General features: G+C 27.0%; 3 protein-coding genes across 3 annotated transcripts; 1 reads left to right on the top strand and 2 right to left on the bottom strand.

Annotated features, from left to right (window-relative positions):
* Positions 1 to 44: 44 nt before the first annotated feature.
* LOC108550687 (presequence protease, mitochondrial) lies at positions 45 to 3840 on the bottom strand. The gene is made up of 2 exons (XM_017904493.1): positions 3824 to 3840; positions 45 to 3176 (listed from the first exon to the last, which is right to left on the bottom strand). Exon 2 carries the CDS (start codon positions 3144 to 3146, stop codon positions 45 to 47), a length of 3102 nt encoding a protein of 1033 aa, XP_017759982.1. The 5' UTR covers positions 3147 to 3176; positions 3824 to 3840.
* Positions 3841 to 6133: 2293 nt separating this feature from the next.
* On the top strand, positions 6134 to 12203 carry LOC108550698 (DNA-binding protein RFX7). The gene is made up of 6 exons (XM_017904510.1): positions 6134 to 6827; positions 8259 to 8513; positions 8665 to 8857; positions 9022 to 9235; positions 9307 to 9449; positions 9636 to 12203. Exons 1-6 carry the CDS (start codon positions 6487 to 6489, stop codon positions 12201 to 12203), a joined length of 3714 nt encoding a protein of 1237 aa, XP_017759999.1. The 5' UTR covers positions 6134 to 6486.
* Positions 12204 to 18975: 6772 nt separating this feature from the next.
* YME1L (ATP-dependent zinc metalloprotease YME1L) lies at positions 18976 to 23937 on the bottom strand. The gene is made up of 12 exons (XM_017904514.1): positions 23911 to 23937; positions 23467 to 23595; positions 22975 to 23397; positions 22681 to 22906; positions 22328 to 22419; positions 22000 to 22243; positions 20909 to 21041; positions 20132 to 20369; positions 19819 to 20061; positions 19599 to 19745; positions 19261 to 19413; positions 18976 to 19177 (listed from the first exon to the last, which is right to left on the bottom strand). Exons 1-12 carry the CDS (start codon positions 23935 to 23937, stop codon positions 19037 to 19039), a joined length of 2196 nt encoding a protein of 731 aa, XP_017760003.1. The 3' UTR covers positions 18976 to 19036.
* Positions 23938 to 24034: the final 97 nt, after the last annotated feature.

The raw sequence follows: 24034 nt of genomic DNA, 5'->3' as shown, positions 1-24034 counted from the left end.
AATACTTATTTTAATAAATAATGATATTTATTTTAAAAAGATATTCATTCAGCTGCTCTTGCTCGAATTTCTTCTTTTTGATTTTGGATCCTCCAATTTTCTGAATGTCTATTTAACAGATCATGATTAACTGGACCAATTAATGCTCGTCCTACTCTAATATGTTCCTGATCAGGTAGTAAATATTTATTAGCAACAAGTATAAGTTGATCTTTAGTTACAGCTTTCAATCTTAGTCTTTGTTCTTGAATATTATCATCTGTTAAATTGTATTTAAATTTAATCATTCCACGATTACTTGGAGAAATTGGTGCATCAAAATGTTGAAATATTCCTAATTTTGCTTCATCAATATCATTTTGCGATAATGGATGCTTCAAAATGAAGTCATAAGCTTTTTCAAATAAGTCTAAAGTACGAGTAGAATTTGGATCTCTATAAGAGTAAAATGCGAAAATTCCGTCTGACGATAATATAGCACCACCTCCATAAGCTCCACCTTTTTCTCGAATTTCTGGATGTAGATAAAGGGATGTGATCAATTTTGAAAGTACCCGTAAAGGTGCAAAATCTGGATTTGTGTATGGTACAGTAAAAATTGCTTTAGCTGTATAATTTACAGAATATGGTAATACATAATGAATAGCATTATTTCCTAGTTCAATATTTTGATCATGCGTAAAGGTATATGTATTTTTAGGTGTGCCTTTCAATGAACTATAAAATTCAGTAATACTCTCTAATATTATGTTCTTGCTAGTTTTACATAAATTTATTGCTGATCTCAAATGTTGTTTATTTAGAATATAATCAGATATTTCTTGCATTTGGCTTAAGACAGGGCTTAAATCTGACATTTGTGCTATTTTTTTCATTCTTGAAACATATTGTAATCCCGATAAAGTTTCCTTGTATTTAGTAACTGGTGAAACCAAGCTGGCTGCACTACTCATGGCATAAGTATGTCCTAAATTTGCAATTCCATTAATCAAATCCGCAGCATTAATTTTGACAAGTGTTGTAAATCTTTCAATATCAGATAATGTGACATTATTAAACAATTCTAACCATAGTTTCCACATATCATTTGTATTATGATCTAAACAATATGATTCTATTAGTACCCCTTCTTCATACTGTAGTAAGTTATTTTTATGTTCAATAACATGATCCATAAAATATAACCCTCCAGTTTTTAATCGTATCATTTGATCAAAATTTCTATAATCATAATTTTTTGTACCCATTTTTGAGATGATATTATTGAAGAGTGGTAATAATGGTTTTAATTCTTGTGCTAATCCTTGTGTACTAAGTATTCCTCGATAATAACAAACACCATTTGTTGGTTCAGTAGCTACTTGTAAAGGAACATCAACTATTTTCATATCCTCCAACTTGTATCGTTCAACATCTTCTTTTATATCTTCTATTTTTAAAGTAGGTAGCACATTTACATCTTCTTGTTTTTGTTGTTCTTCAATTAGAATTTTTCCATCCACATAAATTTGATCTAATTCTTCTTTAGATAGTTGTTTTAATTTTGATTCTAATAGTTTGTGTTCAGCAATTGCTTTTTCATGATCATATTTTTCATATGGCAACATTGTCAATGTCAATCTATGATTATTATCCATTAGATATGCTTGTACTAATTCTTGAAGATATTTAAGATTGTTCTTCATCCCTTCTCTAAATTTTTTAATTGCTTCATTAATTCTCATTGATTGTATAAGATCTGCATTGTGATTCCATAATGGTGTTAAATTAAATAGTAATTGCAATCCAAAATTGGAAGTTTGATGTTTTAATTGAAGTTCGATATTTTGTAATACAGCTTCAACATGATCTTGTTTAAAACCTTCTTTGATAACTTTTTGTACAGTTTCATTAAAGATTGTTTCTACTTTCTCAAAATCTTCCGGTTTAACACCAAGCAAACTGACGACAAACATAGTATCTTTACAGTGAGAATCAAAACCCGTCATTGGTCCAAAAGCAGTTCCCACTTTTGATTCTACTAAAGATTTATAAAATGCTGAATTTGGACCTTTTAAGAGAAGTTGAGACAAAATGTGTATTTCAAAAGTTTTCTGTATATCAGTGATATCATTGCACAAATGGCCAATAGCTATGCTACCTTGTCGACTAGGATCTGCAGCTAAAGGATCTGGCCTACATGTAATATGTTCTGTCTTTGGTCTGTCCCAACGTTTTTCTGAAGGAACTTCTGACATTGATGTATCAATCTTATTCATTGAAAACAGATACTCATCATTAATAAATTTCAAATGATCTTCTAAAGGAAAGTTGCCATATGAATAGAATCGAGAGTTAGAAGGATGATAATATGTTTGATGAAAATTTAGTAAATCAATGTATTTTAAAGTAGGAATAACAAGAGGATCTCCACCAGAAATTACTGAATATGTATGACTAGGTAAAATACGATTTAAAAATTCTTCAGCTAATATTGTCTGATTTTCATTAAAGACACCTTTCATTTCATTAAAAACTACACCTTTAAAAATTATAGGTGAATTTTTATCATTAATATCTGCATGCTCTAATCTCCATCCTTCCTGTTTGAAATCAAGTTCTCTCAAATTAGGTTTAAACACAGAATCCAAATACACTGATTGTAAATTTTGATAATCTTTCAAATTTTGTGTAGAAAATGGATATATGGTATAATCAGGTCCTGTCATGGCATTCATAAATGTTGCTAATGATCTTCTTAACATTTTGAAGAATGGATCTCGACATGGATATTTTTCACTACCGCAAAGAGTAATATGTTCTAAAATATGAGGTAAACCTGTAGAATCTTTCGGAGTTGTACGAAATCCAACTGAAAATACATTGTTACTATCATCTCTGGCTAGATGTAAATATTGTGCTCCAGTTATCAAATGAGTCAGTTGCACTGCAGTTAGATATACTTCATCTATTTTTTCAACTCTGTCTATTATGAAATCATGAATAACTTGTCCATTTTTAAATTTATTTATATCACTTTCTATTACATTTCTCTTATATTTTGTAACACTAGATGATATATTTCTTTTTGAATGAAAATTATGATGTTTTAAATATTGTTTTAATCCAAATTGACGTAAATAAGAATTTTGTGATATGCTCAACATCTTTAATATTGTTTTGTGGTACTATGATATCTGCAAAAGGTTAAAAATTATGTTAGGTTAATTAAATAATATATAATGAAAAATTGTCAAATAAAATATTTTTTTGGATAATATCATTCACTAAAATTAAACATTTATATGTCAACAACAATTTTATGTTTCTTAAAACAATAATCATAACTTATTAAATTTTTTAATTTAAAAGAATTTATAACAAAATTTTTTATTTCGATGAGTACTGATATAATGATCATGAGTAATTATTAAATCAAGTGACTATCATATTCATTGTAATTGATGGTAAGCACATAAAAAAATTCATAAAATAAAAAGTGACATTTGCAATTAATGATAAATTAAGGTTAGGATAGGAACATAATTTTAACTAAAAGGTAGTAAATAAATACAATCCAGAATCATAAATTAAAATCAGTTAAAATTATAATAACTTAAAATAAAATCAATCAAATAATTTTATAATTGACTAATTATACTTTTACTTATAACGTACAACTGTTAGGTATTCGTACTTTGTATTGGACACGATTTTTCTTCTATTTGTTTCGATATCTCGATTATATACAAATAATTATATAAAAAGCATAATCGACTCTAGTACGAGCTGTGTTGAAGATAAAAACAACAATAATACAAGAATCCGGCTTCGACATACATACCTAACCCTACTTTCAATGCCCTGTCACGTGTTAACAATGTCTCTCTCTATCCTATCTCACTTTCCCGCCTATTTTTAAAACATTTATATCAATTCTATAGGTGCTTCAAGGAGTGTCAATATAGTATACGAAATGATAATTTTTTTAAACAAGAATTTATACAGAAAGCCAATAAATTAGTTTTATGTTAGAAAATTATCATACTTAGTAACTGCGAACAAATAAATTAGATATTGGTTCTATTTTTTCTGAAAGTAGCATTTTCTCCCGTGTAAACATAAAATTAACCATTAATCTGTAATAAAAATTTTAAAATACGTGTAAAGCTATCTTTGTTCATAACAGATATTTATATATTTTTTGAAATATATCATAGTAAAAAATCACAATAATTAAATACATTTATCTAATAAATAAAACAGATATATTGCATACAGTTAGTTTTGCACAACAAATATTATTAAGTCAGCTATCTTTTTGTTTTTCGTGCATTATATTTTATATTAATATTTTATTTCTTTAATAAGAAATATCTAGATATTTTATATTACTTTATTATATAAATAAACATAAATTAAACAAAAAAATAACATTTTCAACATTTTCTTTTGTGTAAAAAAATAACCTTCCCTCAAATTGGCCTTAAACTTTTTCAAATCTTAAGCATCCTAGAGTTGATATAAGAACCTCAAATTCTTTAATGTATAAGAAAAATGGATAAGTATAATAATATACATAAGTATTATTTATTTACATTAACTCTGTAGATCTTTATTTTTGTGTTTAATAACACATTTATTTAATAGAATCTATAGTACTTTCAACACATTTCAAGTTAATATTAATAATATTCTACTGTTAGTATTAATATTATAATGTATAAATCTACTATATATAAACCATTACAATTATCATACATAAATTTTTGTAATTGTAAGGTCATATTTATTATACATAGAATTTTTTAATAATTTTGCTTTACATATAATTTTTTGAGGGTAAATACTGTACTTCCATAAATGAAGTTAATTTGGGATCTCAAATTTTATAATTTGAAAATTATAAACAAATTTTACGTAAATTAATATATATAAGTAACTAATACAAAAAGTTCTATTCATACAATTATAATATTGTTCTATAACATTATTTTGTAATTGACTACGTAATTCTTCTTTAATAAATAGCTTTCTAAGTAACTAATTATTCTAACCTTTTTCTCACATATTCATTTAACCTCTTTAACTTCATATTAATACTTCTGTCTATTTTAAGTTTTGTTAACCTGAAATATACATATATATTCTTCTTATCAATTTAAAAATTTTTCAATTTCAACGCTTATATTTTCTTAAAAACATTGTAAATATTTAAAATATAAATCCGAGTCCATAAAATAAATACATTTTTAATTATTAGTATATTTCTATACTACTTTTATTTATTGTAGGTGTATTTATGTATTATTTATATATAATTCAATAAAAATGGTGTATATAATTGATATAAATTGTGCATATTAGCATGATTTTTTATAAAAAAAATACTATCATCTCAAATATAAAATACCACTATAGAAAATAAAACTCTTGATTTTCATATAAGCAATGTTGCCACGATATTCAGCAGAAGTGGTACTAGAATTGGCTGTAGTAAAAAATAATTTATTCAAAATTATTATTAATATTACATTATTTTTTGTTTTTTAACTAAATTTTTATAACTAATCTTATCTTTTGTACATAATTTTACAGTAACATAGAAGTACTTATAACAGATATTTAAGTTTGTATTCCATTTTATTGAATTTACAATTCAATTTAATGTAATTTAATAAAAAATTACGTTCATTGCTTAAATAAAATTTGCGTTTTTTAATTACTAAATATATTGTCTAACCAATCATATTATTCTATTTAATTCTTCTATAATTATAGTACATAAAACCAATGGTTATCCAATAAGAAATATGATATTGTCGAATTAAGTTGGGCAGCATTGCAACGAACGAAATTTATATTTTTTTATAATTACTAAAAAAAATGTTGTTTCATTTTCTATAAAAAAAATTATAGAAATTTGTATTAATAAAATATATAAAATATTTATGTATGTATATAAATAAAAAATGTAAATTCAGTCTAGTTTGATAAATTTTGTTAAAAATAAAAGTTACCAATGATTATTGGCTTTTTCAAAGAAAGTATAAATTTAATGGAAACGCGTCTTATCATATAGGAGAAAGCGACATGAAGTGATGTACCCATAAGACAAAGCGCAAGATCTATGACGATTGAAGAACGCGCAAAGTGCTCGGATTCCGTGCCTGGTAGACCGTCCACTAATCCTGGAATTTAAGTTCGTCATGGGTTGCGCATAAGTGCATTCCGCCAAAATGAACTATGCCAAAAGGCATGGGTAAAATGTTGCGCGTGAGATCGGTATGACGGATTCGTGGTTATTCTCATATTGTATGCGCTTCGGCGATTTGTCGGTCCGCGCGAGTGGAGGGTCTCAAATGGCGCTCATGTATAATCACCGGGAGTGCAATGCTAACAAGTAGTCCAGCTGACTCTGACAAAATGGTAGGGTACTCGCGTCGTCCTACGGGAGGTGATAAATTTTTACACACATAATCGAAGCGCCTCCGCTGACGGGGTACGATGAGTACTGATAACCATGATCAAACGAAGCCCTGCGTCAGCAAACCACCCGCAAGAATCGAGCTTAATGCCGACGAAAGCGCGTTCGACGGCAGGCGAATTAAGAAGGAACGAACTGACGTTTCCCTCGAGAATGGTGACGGTAGCATCAATGCCGGCATTAATGATACTAACAAGCAACTACAGTCGAGTCAGCGACCGGCTGCCGGCAGATTTTCAAACGGCTTCCACGACGACGACCTACTTCAAGATATCATTGCGGCCAAGTTCACGGCCTTGGCAAATCATGGCACAACCACCAAGTACGACAAAATTCGGCTCATGATCGAAGATAGCATCAGGTTAATTCAATTGTTCTCTCTTTCTCTTTTCTTCTTGTTTCCTTTTCTCTTATTCTCTTATACTTCTTTCTCCTTCTTTTTCTTACTCTCTCATTCCCGTGCTTTTTCACTCATTCGTTTTCTCCCCACCTATCTACTTTTTTCTTTTCTTTTTATTCTCGTGCTTTGCTTTTACTTTTCTATATTTGAAAAATTTTCTTTTCAAATTTACAATTTGTTATTAAATTATTTGAAAGTTTATATTATAAGTTACATTTAGAATTAGTTTATTATTATAATATTTATGTTAATTTATTATTATTTATTGTTATTGAAGAAAGAAACTTGGCATTAAAAAAAATTACTATAAATGCTTAAATTATTAAATTGAATTTTTAATGTTATACATATTAATTGTTTCGTATACTTTGGAATTTAATAAATAAATTAGATTAATCTACCAATTACATTTTTCTTCTAATTTCTTATATGTTTCTTTAGTCTTAGATTTACTTAATTTGAAATTGTGAAATTTAATTTATTTATATATTGTATTAACACATACATGTTTCAAAATGTGTATCAAATGAAAAGTGTATTTTTCATGTATAAAAATTATTATTATAAGATTAAACTTGTTTTAAACACATTTTTATGCAATACAAGAATAATTATGAATGTATAACACACAAGTGATTACACACACACGCACATTTTAAACTAGGAAGAACAAACTAAATTAAATATTTTTATTTTAATTTGATACATAAAATGCATCTCAATAGAATTTTTTTAAAACAGATTATATTATTTCCTTTTTTAAGTAATAATGTATGTTATAACAAAATTGTGTAGTCTCACTCTACAGTATCATTTGTAGTAATAATTTTTATGGAAATCAAATGACTTAAAGTAATAGAAGTATTGATTCTGTTTGAAATTTATAATTCAAACTATTCTCAAGTCTACATATTTTTGAAATAATGAAATAAGTTGACATAGAAATATATTTTAAAATTAGTTTAAATTCATGCTATGATAATACTAAAAAATTAAAGATTCTATCATAAAACAAACATATAAATTCATTAATAGCCAACTAGAACAAATATGTAATTTTATAATTTATATATGAAATAGAATATGTAAAATATTCTTTGAAATAAATAAAAAAGGAATTTTAGTAAATAAATTTAAAAAATTTATAAATAAAACTTCTTTAATTAAATATATTAAGAATAAAGAATAAACTTAAATAAGGTACTTTATTTATATTATTGTTATGTACACTAATTTTATTTATTGATTATATAGTACAATTTTTTATGATTTATGCTAATTCTTCAAAAGCTTTAAATATGTTTTTATTTAATTATCATTTGAAAGAATACATATTTTATAAAATATATGTGAAGCATCATACACAATAATTTTATTAATTTTTATGTGCAGTGAAGAATCAAAAGTACGCATTCAAGAAATCTTTTCACAAATCGAACAACTGAAAATAGAAGAAAAATTATTGTTGTACCTGAAACTTCCATTATCATTGACTAATACTGGAGGAACTGTTGATCCTTTGAGACAACCATTAAATCCGTTAGGAAATCGTTATGAAATTCATCAAACTATTATGTGGATTAAAACACATTTAGAAGAAGATCCAGATGTTTCTTTACCAAAACAAGAAGTCTATGATGAATATAAGTAAGATGTTTAAATTCAGTATATTTTAAAAGTTACTTTATGAATACTGATATCATTAAGTTAATGAAACTGATATAGTATTAGTATTGCATGAAATAATAAATTAAAAGCATATTTTGTTATTTTATATTTGTTTTTAATTTGCTCACAGTATGTATTGTATGCGGAATTCTATGAAACCTTTATCAACTGCTGATTTTGGTAAAGTTATGAAGCAAGTATATCCAAGAGTTCGACCACGTAGACTGGGCACACGAGGCAATTCACGTTACTGTTATGCTGGAATGCGCAAAAGAGTTAAATTGGATCCTCCAACATTACCTAATATATCTGGCACTCAAACTGTAAGAGTTAATATATTTAAAATTAATTATAAAACTTAAAATGTTATATATAAGTCATAATTATATATTTCTTAAATTCTATTATATATTATATATTTTATGATATATTTTATGTTATAGTTAAACATACTTAGATATTTTATAATTTTGTTTCAAATGTTTAGGGTGATGAAGTAGATGAAAATATTACTGAAGAAATGTTGGGAGCTGCATCTACATTGATTAGAGAATGGGCAGAGAGTCTGTTAGGCTTGAAATTTCCAACTTTGAGTGCCTTAGCACGTCATCTTGTTGATAATCTGTGTGTTGATACTCGATCTCTATCTGCTGTATGCATATTGTGTGCTTCAGGAAATTCTAATACATCAACAAATAAAGGTTTGATAACTAATACATACTTTAGAAGCAACTTTGGAAAATATATGTTACAACTTATGTTATATGTTCAGATTTGAATACAGATATGCGTGCAACACCTATAAGTGGAAAGTCTGGGAAGCTTAGAGAAGCACAATTACAGTTGCAACGAAAGCTACAACAGCGAGAACATATAAGGGATCAAAAACATCGTCATCTTGATGCTGTAATGCAGGTATAAAGTATTTTCTAATATATAACAGTGTAAATAGTAATTATTTGTAAAAGAAGTATTTCTTATATATAAAAGAAATATTTTTTGGATACATGAGATATCTGAATGAATTACAATTATAATATAAGGAATGTATTATAAAAAAAAAGAATTATTTATAAATATAATTTTTCTTAAATATTTCAGAACCAGAACAAAGAGAAGACTGTTGATAATAAAATGGGGACAAATAAGGGAAATAAAAAAACTAAATCTAACCAATCATCTCAAGGTACAAATGTATCAAGCGGGCAGAATGCACTAAATAAATTCAGTTCATCTGCTGTAGTAACCAATCGGCAGAAGAAAGTTCTTAAAGCTAGTAGTCAGCCATGTAACATCTCCCTGGAATCCAACTGTGATAATATAGTGGTACAATCGATTGAAGACATACAGAATAATAGCAACCCTAGTGTAGTAATGACCAACTGCGTAAATACACAGCGAGATATCAAACCCAAAAATTCCAGAAAGCGTGCCAATCCAATTGTATTGAATCAACCCACAGAAACAAGTCCTGAAAAACAAACAAAACTTACAGAACAGCAGATGCAAGAGAATGTAGAGCATTCCAATGTATTGTTGCCTAAGCTTACATCTATACAACGTCCCGGGAAAATTTCGGTGATACTAGCTGGTAATCTAAAGCCTACCAAGTGTAAAACAAATGAGGTTGCTAGTAATCAGCCTACCAAAAACTGTGATAACGAATCATCAACATATTCCAAAAGTTGCATTAAAGTAAATGGTTGCCCCAGCAGTTTTGAGTCTAGTTCAAATGCAACAGAGGGATCTACAGTTTTAACTAAAGACCAGATTCGATTATTGCAAGAAAATTCAAATCTTGCAGGTAAAACCGAGAAACTTGGCTCTGTTGATTCGGATGCTTTAGATGATTATTTGAATGGAGGTAATAACTCTCAAGAACAAGAGGAAGAATTATTACAGTATTTTCAACAAAGTAATTCATCGAGTTCAGACGTCGAAGCAAATACCATTGCTATTGATGAACAAATATCAAGATCTGATAAAGTTTCGCAACTAAGATTAATATTACAACAGAATTTGAAAGGTGGAACTGTACATGCACCTGTTGATGTATTACCTGCTACTATTATTAGACAAAATGTTGAAAAACGTGAAATTACTCAAAAACATAACTTAATATTACCAACATTACTAAATCATTCGAATCAAAGTAATACCAGACGAAGAGTCAGTTTTGAAACAAATGTCGTAGAACATGTCCAAGACTTGAATGTTGTTACTAATACAGTTCCACAAAGTCCAAACACACGTCGTCGAATATTTAATTTTACGCCAATATCGCCAGGCCCACATTCACCAATTAATGGTCGCGCTTTCAAATCTAATTCTGCAAATGCCAGTCCATTTGTTTCACCGCGAAATACACCTGTGCCACGCTCAAGAAGTAATTTGCAAGCTAGTAGTTCTAGAGCCCGTGCTCATAAATCTTTATCTCGTTCAATATCTTGCAGTATGCCTTACACTAGTAAAAATGATACCTTTGTTGTTCCCACAAGTGGTCCAGAACTAGTTAGACAAGCATCATCTACGCCGCAGTTACCGTTGATTTCTACCAAATCGTCGGAAGTGCAGGTGGATAGCAGTACAACGCAAATTTCAGTTACACCAAAAAGAGAAGGGCAAGGATCACAGTGTACTGCATTTTTATCTTCTGATTTAGCACCGCAAAAACAGTTACTTATTAATTATCCAAGTCAGGAAAATTTGCAAGAAATTAAAAATGTTTATCAAAAAAGCCAACCTGATCAAGAAATTAGTGAATTGTTTCATAACAATAAACAATTTACCAATGAACTTTATAGGTCACAGTCAGTTCCATTACATAGAATGGTCAATCCAGCATTAATGTCACCTATTTCAGCGCAACATTGCTTATCATCCTTCCAAAGCCAGAGTTTTAATCCATCTACAAGCAGTTCTATAGCGCCTACACCAGTACCTAGTGAGTTCAATGATTTTGGATCAATGGGTCAACCAGAAGGACCTTCAACATATTTGCTTGATGATGTTGATCCAAATTTTATATCGGATGACCAAAATTTCTTAATGAGTGACAAAGAAATTACACCTGAGAACATAACAAACATATTAAACATTTTAGATGAAGAAGGAACTCAGAGTTTGCAAATTCTGCCAGAGCAACCTGCAGAAGAAGGTTTAATAGAAAACAATTCAATAGTGTTGGATGCTTTACCAAATTCAAATTTAAACTTATCAGAAGAGGATATATTAGATCCATCAAATGTACTTGATATACCAGTAGGTGGAGCTTTACAAAAAATAATACAGTCACGCTCCTACCCTAATACACCATTACCTGTGCCAGTATCAACATATACACCATCTTATACAGAAGATAGTAATGGATCAAGATCATATCCTTCAACACCATTGCATACAGTTCAATCGCAAGAAACTTATCAGGAGACTAATGAACCGATGCTTTCAAGTCCTACTTTAAACTCTTTAAACTTACACAATGAAACTGCTAATGAATCTGCCTCTAGCAGTTTGTGTAGGAATGTTGTGGATTTGCTTGAAGCCAATTTTCTTGGAGAAACTGATACAGAAACGAACGATTTAGACCCACTTGGTAATTTTGATGGATTACAAGATGTTGATTCATTGACACCTTTATTTAATGAAGTGACAGAGCCTAATCGTTGAAAGCATATACAGAAATAATTCATGGGTTTCTTGTGATTTTGCATAGTGATCTACCAAAGGTTGGAAAAATAATTCTTAAATTGTATGTTCACATGACTCCATACTTTGCATAAGTATTCCATTTTAATATGCAAAGCATAATAGTGGCAGTATAAAAGAATTACTCAACAAATCCTAGTTCCTTATGCTAATATGAAATAATTCATGTCACAGTGATCACATAAAATTGCATCAATCCGAGCTTATGATTTACGTGAAATTGTCAATTTTAATCGTTTATTAAAACATTTAAATCATTACAACCCATATGGTACATAATAAGAAGAATATTAACAGAACTAATCTTTTTAATTGTTACACTATATGAAGGTAATAATGAAAGCAATTTATAATAGAATTCAAATAGAAAAAAATATTGATTACTGAAATAAACGCAATTTTGATGCAGTTATAATTATGATTTAATTCACAACATAAAGAGCAGAATAATTAACTGCCAATCATATTCTCCTTAGACTTGTATTGCTTATCTTTTAAAGTAAGAAAAATGAGAAAGGAGTCACTGTGATGCAAATATAAATCTTTGAACACTGTACATTTCTTAAATTTGCCACTAGTGAAACTAAAAAGTGTCTCCAGTGGAGTCTTGGGTGTCTTTGGTGGAACATTGAGTTTACAAGTGTGAAAAATATGACGAAGAAGTTGCTCAAATAGAGCGATCGTCGCTGTGAAGTATTTGAGATTCGAATAAATGGAAGTTGATTTTATATAAATACTTTATATTCGTCGTTTCGAAACGTTTGTTTCTAAGTCATTTAAGAACGCGTTATTGCGACTTTGTTATCCAAGCGTTTCTAAGAAATATTTACGATCACCTGCTGGACATTGGTGAGCTTCTTTTTACATAACAATCGGTATTGAACCCAGTATGTAGTACGCTTTTTCTGGCCGAGAAATGGTCGAAGAGCAAGTATGTAAATTTGTAAATGTTTTATTTTACCTCATATTTGTATACATTTGTCAAATTTGTGTTTGATTGACAAAATATCACATTTTAGATCAGAAGTATTCAAACTTCATAAAATCGCTGTTATTGTTCATTAACTTTTATATTTTTCCTTCTAATTCTGTCCTGCTGTGCTATGAATTTTATTATTAATATACTTATTAAACTCATAGTTACCATAAGCTCTTTTTAAGTAAGATTCCAAATCGTTATTTCAAAGTTACTTTTAAGTATTAGTTTTTTCTCTCGAAAATTGATAAAAATTCACACAATATGAGAAATTGAAGTTTGAGCACTTTTGTTTTAAATAAAAAATAAAGCGAAGAAAAAAATATCGTGCTTCAAAAGACGTAAAATTGCGTATTTATGTAACGTACTGGATTCTACATCGATAATAGTGCTAAATAATTATTGCTATGGCGGGTCTTCCTGGTATGTCGTTTTATTCGTCAATGAAATCCGAATTACCATAAATACACCGCCAATTTATATTTTTCTATGGCGCTCTTGATCGAGAATTTTATGAATTGGATAGTTGTTTAATCGATTTTTATTCCTAACGCATCGTGGTTACTTAGCTTTCAAAGCAGAAAAAGATCTTTCATAGAAAATCCACGTGGAAACGGATTGTACGTCGATCGTGGTTGAATGAATTTCATCACTTAAAATTATTTTTCATGCCGACGTCTTAAATGATGCACTTCACATCGTAAAGTATTAGATTTTTATAAAAAAAATATGGGGTAAATGTTATTTACTCGCAAATGATCACAAACTCACGACATTTGCAAGAATTCTATATTATCATTCTGTAAAGGATTATATGGAGTTACGAAAGTTAACACCATGTAAAATATTATATAGTATGATTTTTGTGAAATCTTGTTCTTTGAAAGTTACTATTGACGTACAAATAGCATGAACCAAACTTCGTGTTCTCGTTAATCGATTAACTTGTTAACAATCAAATAAGCGATTATTGTGACAATAAGGAAAAGAAGGTATGTTAAAAATAACGATTCATTTGAAATTTACATTTTTGTATCTACCTGATTAGTTTCTATATATTTATTTTACTTGTAATTTTTCGTAACGTTATAATTGACCAGAAATATTTCGAATACGTTTTTTGGTTTATGCTATTGCCATATAAGGCACTACATTGCTAATACCGGTTTTTAATCGCCATTTCACGTACCGTAACTAAATAATCGTATGTGGGAATCCGAAGAATTTCGAATTCCGTGAATCTAGATAATGTTACGCATGTAATCAAGATTTTGAATTTGTAACCTGCACGTTTGTATTAACCTTTTGAAGCATGCATCGAACCAATATGATTTGATCGTTTGGAAAACAGTTTCTTATGTTTCTAACGGGACAACATTTTTGCAAAAGTAATCTTTCGGCATATCATAAAGTTTATAAAATAAATGGAAGATAGAAAATCGAGCAAGATTTTTCGAGAAAGGTACTTTGCATGATTATGCCAATTAAGCATATTTTTATATCTCGATTTGAATTACTGAAACGGAATAAAATTAATTGAAAAGAGAGAAAACAGTAAAAAGAAGTGAAAATTAGCAATACTTCAAAGGGTTAATAAATATTTCTGGTAATTGCATCACACATTTATAAGCAACAAGAAAAAGTTAGTTTCCCACACAGCCTGAAATACAGCGAGTAACACATTCTTTCTATGAAATGAGTTACAACGTAGTTTCAAATATTCTAAACTGTTAAAACAACTAATACGACGGTAATCTTATTGTAAGGCGAGTTGTGAACTGTACAAACATAAAAAACCATTCGATTTGTGAAACCAAGTAGTGATTTGAAACTAGTGGTTAATTAAATGGACGGAAAGAAAAGAGGACTCGACCTTCTATAGGTTGTGAAATAAATGAAAAAAAAAGAGAAAAGGGGAAAAAAGAAAAAAAAGCGGAAAGAAAAGAAAGAAAAGAAAGAAAAGAAAGAAAAGAAAGAGAAATTAACGGGGAATATAAATCGAGCAAGTATAGGAAGTTATTAAGTGTAAATAAATAACTTTCATTAACTTGACCAAATGATCGAAGATCTTGGAAATTTCTATAATAGTACTGATCTTTGTAACTCGTAAGTAAAAAAGAATATGTACTACGATATTACTTGTTGTTGTACGCACAAAGATTTTAGGTAGGAATTATTCGATATTATCGTGTAATCAGGGTTTGTCTGTGCTGTTTAATTTACAATTTGATTTTATCTAGATACAGATATCGATCTATTCACGGAAAAGACGTGAAACATTTTTACGAGACTACAATGTGCAATAATCGTACTATCCATTATTTGTCAAATAAAGAAAGAGGAAAGAAAAAAAAGGACGGAAATTAATACTACAAAATTATCGAACTTAGGCCCAAACACATGAACAAACGCGAATCGTCAAAATTGATACTGGTATCTAGACATCTGTAATGTAACAGCACCGATTTCTAAAATAAAAAAAAAAAAAAATTAAAAATAAAACAGCGGAAACAAATTATATTGAAACATATACAATCATATTTACTCAGACAGTCAATAGATATAGTTATATTTAAACGACAAAGTAATAATAATGACGATCTTGTCTACATACAAAATCGCAAACATCATTTTAAATACTATGTTATTTCGATGAAAAATGAAAATACGTTGATGGGACAAGATTGTTTAAACGGGCATGGTATAACTAAATTACCATACGATCTAACTTTTGCACTGTATTTTTTCCCTCCATCGGAAGTTTGTTAGTTTGTCGGTTATTCATTTGTTTTACTTTATTTATATATCTTTTGTTATCTATCTGTTTCATCACGTTAGTGTATAATTTCACGGTATGACAATGTTTTTTTATAACAAAAGTTTCATGCAGGTATCAATTATCTTAATATTTGATTTTTCTCAAATTGAAAAGTAAATTTCGACGGAGAAAAAATGGAGTACAAATGAATAATTACTCGGATATTAACAATATTGCATGGGGTAGGACAATTTTATAGGTCAGTAAAATATTATATGTCGTAATTATAGAATGCAATAATTTATCAATCACAGTTAAAAAAACGTAGAATGAAATAATTTTCATAAAACAAGATCCATCGATCATAAATTATCACGAAGATCTTTTTCTTTTTAATTTTTAAAACATCATTCAAATTCTATTGATTTGTTTTAATTCGAGTTTTCTGTTCTTCAACGTCGTCGTGAATTAACATTATCTTACACAACAAAGTAATTCAAAAATACACGGAATATATTTGCACGAAAAAACAAGAAGTACGTGTAAACAAAGTACGTTGCTTGCAGATTGATCTTATTGGTAATTATTAAAAGAGAAGAAAAAACTCGCCTTGCTTATTTTCCGTCAAATATATTTATAATATACGTAATCTTGCCACATTAAACGATCTGCGTTTTGTTTCTTGTCAAAGATTTTGTATTACTTTCCACATTAAAGAAAAGAAGTAAACCTGGCGATATTATGCGGCTCTAATGCTGTTTGAGAGGCTTATCGATCTTCGAAGGATCGTTTTTTTTGATTCTTCAAGATCTTTTTGCTTCGTTAACGAAAAAAGAAAAAAAAAAACAAATTTCTCTACCCATTTTGTATGGTTGAATGTCAGGTAGACTAAATCAAGCAATAGGAAAGCGGTATTCCCATTGCGTGTGCTAGTGTCACTGGCAATTTATTTTGCTTTGTAAATAAAAATTCTTTTTTACTAAAAAAAAGTGCAAAAAAATCATTAAAGAGCAACATAACAAATGCAGTTCCCTCTTTATTCCTTATAAGACGATGATAATTTCCTGTCATTATTTTTTCATAAATATTTTTGCTTTTTTGAGTTTGGTATTATAAAATTTTGTATCATACATAAAACTTTATATTCTAAATTATTTTTATATACTAAATTTATTCTTACGAAGCATTTATTTTTAAGAGTTTCTTTTTTAAATTAAAACAATTTACGCAATTTTAGATGAACTTTTATATTCGATTTGTTAGCAACTAAAGTAATATTATGTGTCATTTCATACAGACATTTTTAATTACATTTGAAAGAAGGTTTTTACATTAATTAATTTCATGTTATAATACTTTTGTATTATACGTTATAAATTTTATAAAATTCATTCTGTATTTAAAATGTTAATAAAAGTAATTTCTCTTTCTTTTTTTTTTCTTTTTTTTTTTTGTTGAAAAATGTAGCGTGCAAGTTTAAACCTACATGCAAAATTTACCTTAATATGAAAATATTTACGTTACTGATGATATTACATAAATTTCTATATGTTACATAAATAATGATCTATAATTTTACATAAATATAACGAATATGTGACAGATTTCATTATTATTTGATTTATTCGCTATTTTGTTGTAGAATAAAATTTAATTTTTTCAAATTCATATCTCGTATTTAATGTCAGGTAATTATCAATTAGTAATTTAGATTATTAATTTTTATAACAATATTAATAATTTATAGAATAGATAATAATTTAAAGAATTTTAATTGTTATATAATTTTTGAAAGTTTGTAAACTGTGATATTTGTATGAATACTATAAATTCCTTAGTTCATATTTGCTTATATGTAAACATAATATATATTTTATGCAAATTATTTATTCAAAACGTAAATTTGAATTTCATATTCTTTTATTTTGAAAACATTTTTTTATTATGTGATATTAGGCATTATTACTTCGTATTTTAATGTTCTATAAATTCTAGATAAAATGAAAGACATAAGAATTAATTAATAAAACATAGTCATATAATAATATATGAAAAGTAGATTTAGATGCAATAATAAGTGACCTGTATCATGTAATGACGAAATAGATAGGAATTATACGAAATGTGATATATGTGGATACATATATAATTTTGTATAATTAATAATATCTACAATGGTAAATAAAATGTTAATGTTATAATCTAAATACTATTAAACTATTTTAGATATTTTGTATAGACAAAAATACCTTCTTTTAATTAAATAATTGCATGACGATGAAAATTAAATAATATAATTCTTCAAAGCATGTTTAACATGTACAGTTTTAATGAAATTATAAATAATTTTCAATCGAAATTGTTATAAAATATAATGAAATTAAAAATGCTTCCTTATTTTTTATAGGAAATTTTCGCCATTTTTTATTTTTAATGTAAAGTCAAAAATTCACTGAAAAATATATGCATCAAGAAAAATTATATTTTTCATTCAATGTTACAAACAATGAAATTTATACGACAATAATAATAGCACTGATACATTTTCTGTAAATGAAAAATTGACATCTTTTTATAAATTTAAATAACATAAGCAATGTTATTCAAGTACATAATTATATATAATATTAGCTTTATATATAATTATGTATAATAATTTACATTTATACCTCCTTTTGACATATTACTATATTGTTATAATTTACAAAAACTCTGTGAGGTAGTAATTGGTAAAGAAAAATAAATTTTCATGGACTATTATATAAATTTGATATCTTAAAAAGATAAATAATTAAATAAAGAAATAAGTTATATATTACGAAGTTTTTCATTAAAAAGTCTGATATATTTTAATTGAAGTTTCATAATTCTACAACTATGTAAAATTGTAAAATGTAATTGTTATAATAAAGTAATATAAACTGCAATTATAAAGTGTGATACTGCATGAAATAATTTATTGTACTTGTCATTTTAAATTGAATTTAAGTTCGTTAAATATAATACATGTTCAGATGGTTTTATAATTCGTAGTTGATTTTTTCAAGTTTCTTAAAAACTTCAGTTGGGATAATTTTGTCCACTGATGATTGATTCTACATCTTTATAACTTAATGTTTCGTACTTTATCAAAGCATCTGCTAATTTTTTAAGTTCTTTTGCATGCTGTTGTAACACGTGTCTTGCTCGCTCGTATGATTCCTAAAATGGAAAATATATAAATTTTAATATAAAAATATAAAATGTAATATATGGAATTAATATTATATAATGAGAAACTTTACTTCTAAGAGGCGCTTCACTTCATTATCTATAAGATCACTTTTGTTAGGACCTAATTGATATTGATCTGTTCTATCTCCCATGCGCTGTCCAAAACCAACTTTTTCGGACATACCATATAAATTCACCATCTTTTCTGCTATATTAGTTGCAGCCTAAGAAATATCATTACTAATAATTATGATATGATATTATATTCCAAATTTTCTTTATTTATAATAAAATCAGAAATATTTCTTTAATAAGAATTTGTTTTCCAAGCTTTCATAATTTATTTTCAAATTTTTATATTAAATGTAATAAAAAATTATCAATGTAAATATAAATTATATTAAAGTACCTTAAAATCAGCTTGTGCTCCTGTTGTTACTTTATCAGGACCAAAAATAAATTCTTCTGCAGCACGGCCACCCATTGCAGTATCCATTTGAGCTAGTAATGAAGATTTCGTCACATAATATTCATCTTTATTAGGTAAAAGTGAAGTCTATAAAATTTGGACAAGTTTTAAACAATTTCGTAATAGCAATAGAAAGTAATCATTAACTTATAATGCTTACATGTCCCAAAGACTGCCGATGAGATATAATAGTAATTTTATGTATTCTCATTGCATCTTTAGTATAATATGCAACTAATGCATGTCCTGCTTCATGATATGCTGTAATAGTATTAGTTTCCATGTCATTAATTTTTTCCTTTCTTTCTGGACCTAAGAGTACTTTATCTTTAGCATATTCTAAATGTTTCATTGTTACATGTTCATCTTCATTCATAACAGCTCTTAAAGCTGCTTGATTTACCTTTTAAATAATTATATTATTAAATAAATTATCCAAATACTATAAAGGAAAATGTAAAATAAATAAATACCATATTTTCTATATCAGCTCCAGTAAATCCAACAGTTGATTTTGCTAAATATTCTGTGTCAACATTTTTTGCTGATATTCTTGATAAATATAAATCAAAGATTTCCTTTCGACTTGAATAATCTGGTATAGAAACAAATACTTCGATATCAAATCGACCAGGTCGCAATAAAGCTTGATCCAAATCATCACGTCTATTTGTTGCACCTAGTACTACAACACCTTCATTTTTAAGGAATCTACAAATATAAAAACTAGGTAATTTTCGATGATTATTTTTTTTTCCCTTTTTTTATATAAAATCGACATATAACATTACAAAATTAAACATGAAACTCTAAATATTAAAATGTTATTTATTTTATGTCTCTACTAAATATGAGTAATAAAGAGAAAGATAGTGGGGGGAGAGTGAAAAAGAAAAGAAAGAAAACTAATAGAAAAGGAAATCAATTGACTTAATTAGTACTATTTTTTCATGCTACATTCATTCGATTAACTTCAATATGAGCAAGTATAATATGCATATATTGTATAAGTTAAATTTTTCTCCTTATAATATTTAAGAAATGGTAAAAATATATTACAAAATGTATATTAAAAAAATTATATTTCTTATGTTACCATATATGAAAAAACATCATATTATGCCAAATAATTCTTATTAACTTCTTAATTTCTTCTTCTATCAATTTTCCCTGTTTTCACATATGATTCATACTAATTCCTAAAATTATTCTGTATGCAGCCAGATAAAAAATTAAAATTTTTAGTTTACCCATCCATTTCTGTAAGTAATTGATTTACTGTTTGATTTGCATATGGATGAAGAGTTGAAAATGTTCGTTTTGAACCAACAGAATCAATTTCATCTATAAATATTACAGCAGGTGCCTTTTCTTTTGCTGCTTCTGAACAAAGTAATAATAAGAATTATATAAATAAATTGTAAAATTTTTTCAAAATATTTTCATTGAAATTGTATTTCATAATATAAGAAATATATATAATATTAAAATTTTGTATAAATATTATGTAATGACGTTATCATTTAAAAATTTTGAATTATATTTAGAATGTAAAAGAATAAATAAATAACTTTTCTAGATAGTGTTTTTATAATTTAAAAAATGAAAATATTTAAAATATTGCAATTGCTAATTAGGGATATTCATTAAGTCATGATATAAATAAAAAAATATATAAATAAACATCATGAAAAGCAATATTATCATAACATTCAATTATAAATAGCATATAGAGATTTTGATATACATAGTATAGTAGAATTAATTATAATTAATTCTTTATTATAATTAATTATAATTAATTGTAATATATATTTGATATGTAAAAGTAAATCAGTTTAATTATATAATTAAATTATAAAACTAAAAAATTCAAATATTGTCTTTAAGATCGAGATCATACAAACGTTCAAAATACGGATATTGCGTTGCACGTTGCAGTATCTACAGTAGTATTTTATTGTTAACGATCGTTATGACGTGTGTTAAGCACTTGATCCGTACATTGTTACTACATTCTGCATACTTATAGCGATTTGATGATATAAATGTTAATTTCGACGTCCGTTTTTTTTGTAAAAGATATTGAAATATTGAAAATAGCAAGATATTGAAATAATGAAAATAGCAAGATATTGAAATATTGAGGTCGGAAAACATGCTTGAAACTGAAAAGCAACACTCGTGTAACTGCAGTTTGCAATATCGACGCACATCACAATGTCCGTAGTTTCAACAATCGTGTGACCCCGGCTTAAAAGATACATCTCTTTTCTTCATTTGTAGGAATATTTTCTTCAATATTCATTTCTTTTCAAAACATTTCTTTTTTGTAACTTACTAAATAAGTCTCTCATTCTACGTGCACCTTGTCCCACTAAAATCTCTTCAAATTCTGGTCCAGCTGCATGAAAAAATGGAACACTTGCTTCACCAGCTACTGCTCTAGCCAATAGCGTTTTTCCAGTTCCTGGTGGTCCTACTAATAATACACCTTTAGGTAATTTTGCACCAACAGCGAAGAACTTCTCTGGATTTTTCAAAAATTCAACTATATCTTTCAATTCTTGTTTTGCTTCTGTAACCTAATTATAAATAAATAAACGAATACACGTTATTTAGTGAAGTAAAAAAATTCACTATTAGAATCTTAAAAATGATTTACTTACTCCTTTAATGTCGTCAAAAGTTAAGTCTGTTGTTTCTGGTCTAATTTTCATAGAATCAAATGAAAATCGCAGATTACCTCCTAATGCATAAACTATAACAATGAAAGTATAAGAAAAATTGCATTATTATTGGTAAACTGAAGTTCACTAATATTCTTTAAGTATTACTGTGTTTCTTTATATTAATTATTTTGAAGTTGTGAATATGTCTTACTTTAGTAACATAATTTTTTAATAACTTCCAGAATATTACAATGGTGCTTAACAATTACAAGAAAATATATCAAAATGAAGTTATTTAAAAAGTAAATAAATTATTATAAGAATTCTGTTAGGTACCTCAACTTACATACCTACATACCAGAAAAATACTGCAAAAGATATTGTTAAAAATGAAGAAAACGTTTTCCACCACTTCGCATTTTGACTTCCACGTGAAGTTCGTTTAACTCCTGTTTCATACCCTTCAATAAAAGCCACTATTATTTTCTTTTGTTCTTCTGTTAATGTTTGATTATTCAATAAATTTTTAATTGCTGCCAAGTCTTTTTCTTTCAAAACTTGAACTACTCCTGCATTCTATGAAGGAAATTATTCATAATATATATGTATCATTCATGTAAATAACAAATAATATATAATCTTACTGTTTCAGAAAAATAACCAATAAATTTCTTAAATTTATTTGTAAATGATGATTCTTTTTTTGATCCAGGTTTTACATTATATTTTGTTCTAAAACCACGAGTTTGTATATGACAATTAAATGGATTTTTAATACAAAAGGTACATAATGTTCTATAATGGTTTTTAGATGACAAATATAGAGAAGGTAAAATAACTTCTTCAGCACACTGCTTATAAAGATATTTTTGTTTGTTTTCCATAAAATTTAACCCTGATGCATATGATACCTTCCATTTATTATTCTTTTGTACATTTTTCTCAAAAATTTTCATGGAAATTTTATCTAATGTTAACAAGACATTATTTGTTTTTGTATTAAGCATTGTAATTATATTAAACATACACAATTTGTCTATTAACATATCAGCATAAGTTTTAGTAACCTAAAATAAAACATAAACTTAATAAATTATTATTATGATTATATGCAATATATTAAAACAATAACTTACTTTGGATAAGTTACTATGAGAAGTACTATCCACAGATTTTTTAAGCTCATTTTGTTTTTTAATTTTAACTGAACATAACGTAGATTTTGGATTAATTACTGAAGTTAATTGTCCCAGATGATATAACACCTAAAAATAGTAAATAATAATTGTTTTTTTTTTTTTTCAGAAATACAAAGTTTAAAATAAATAATATATTTATATAATTTTCAAAATTAAATAAAATAAACCATATGTAAAATAGTATAAATTTCACAAATTTGTGTTAATACAATAAATATAAGGTTATAAAATAAAATTTACAAAAGTACTTTTAGGGGAAGCAGAGGATATAAATTTAACACATTAGTTATTTCGCAAAATTGAAACTTTATATACTAAATAATGTATGAAATTTAAACATTTTTGTATGATTATTCATATATTAACGATAATAATACAAACCTGATTATGAGGTTGGAAAGAAAACATTGAAGATTAATTTTATTTAATAAGTACAACGAGGCAAATGGAAGTATCACCTTTTTTAAACAAAAGTAAATTCAACCGATTAGAGCTTTTTGTTACA

Source organism: Eufriesea mexicana, unplaced genomic scaffold (assembly GCF_001483705.2).
Source record: "Eufriesea mexicana isolate 0111107269 unplaced genomic scaffold, ASM148370v2 scaffold2913, whole genome shotgun sequence".
NCBI classification, from domain to species: Eukaryota; Metazoa; Arthropoda; class Insecta; order Hymenoptera; family Apidae; genus Eufriesea; species Eufriesea mexicana.
This window is presented reverse-complemented; position numbering and strand designations above follow the sequence as displayed.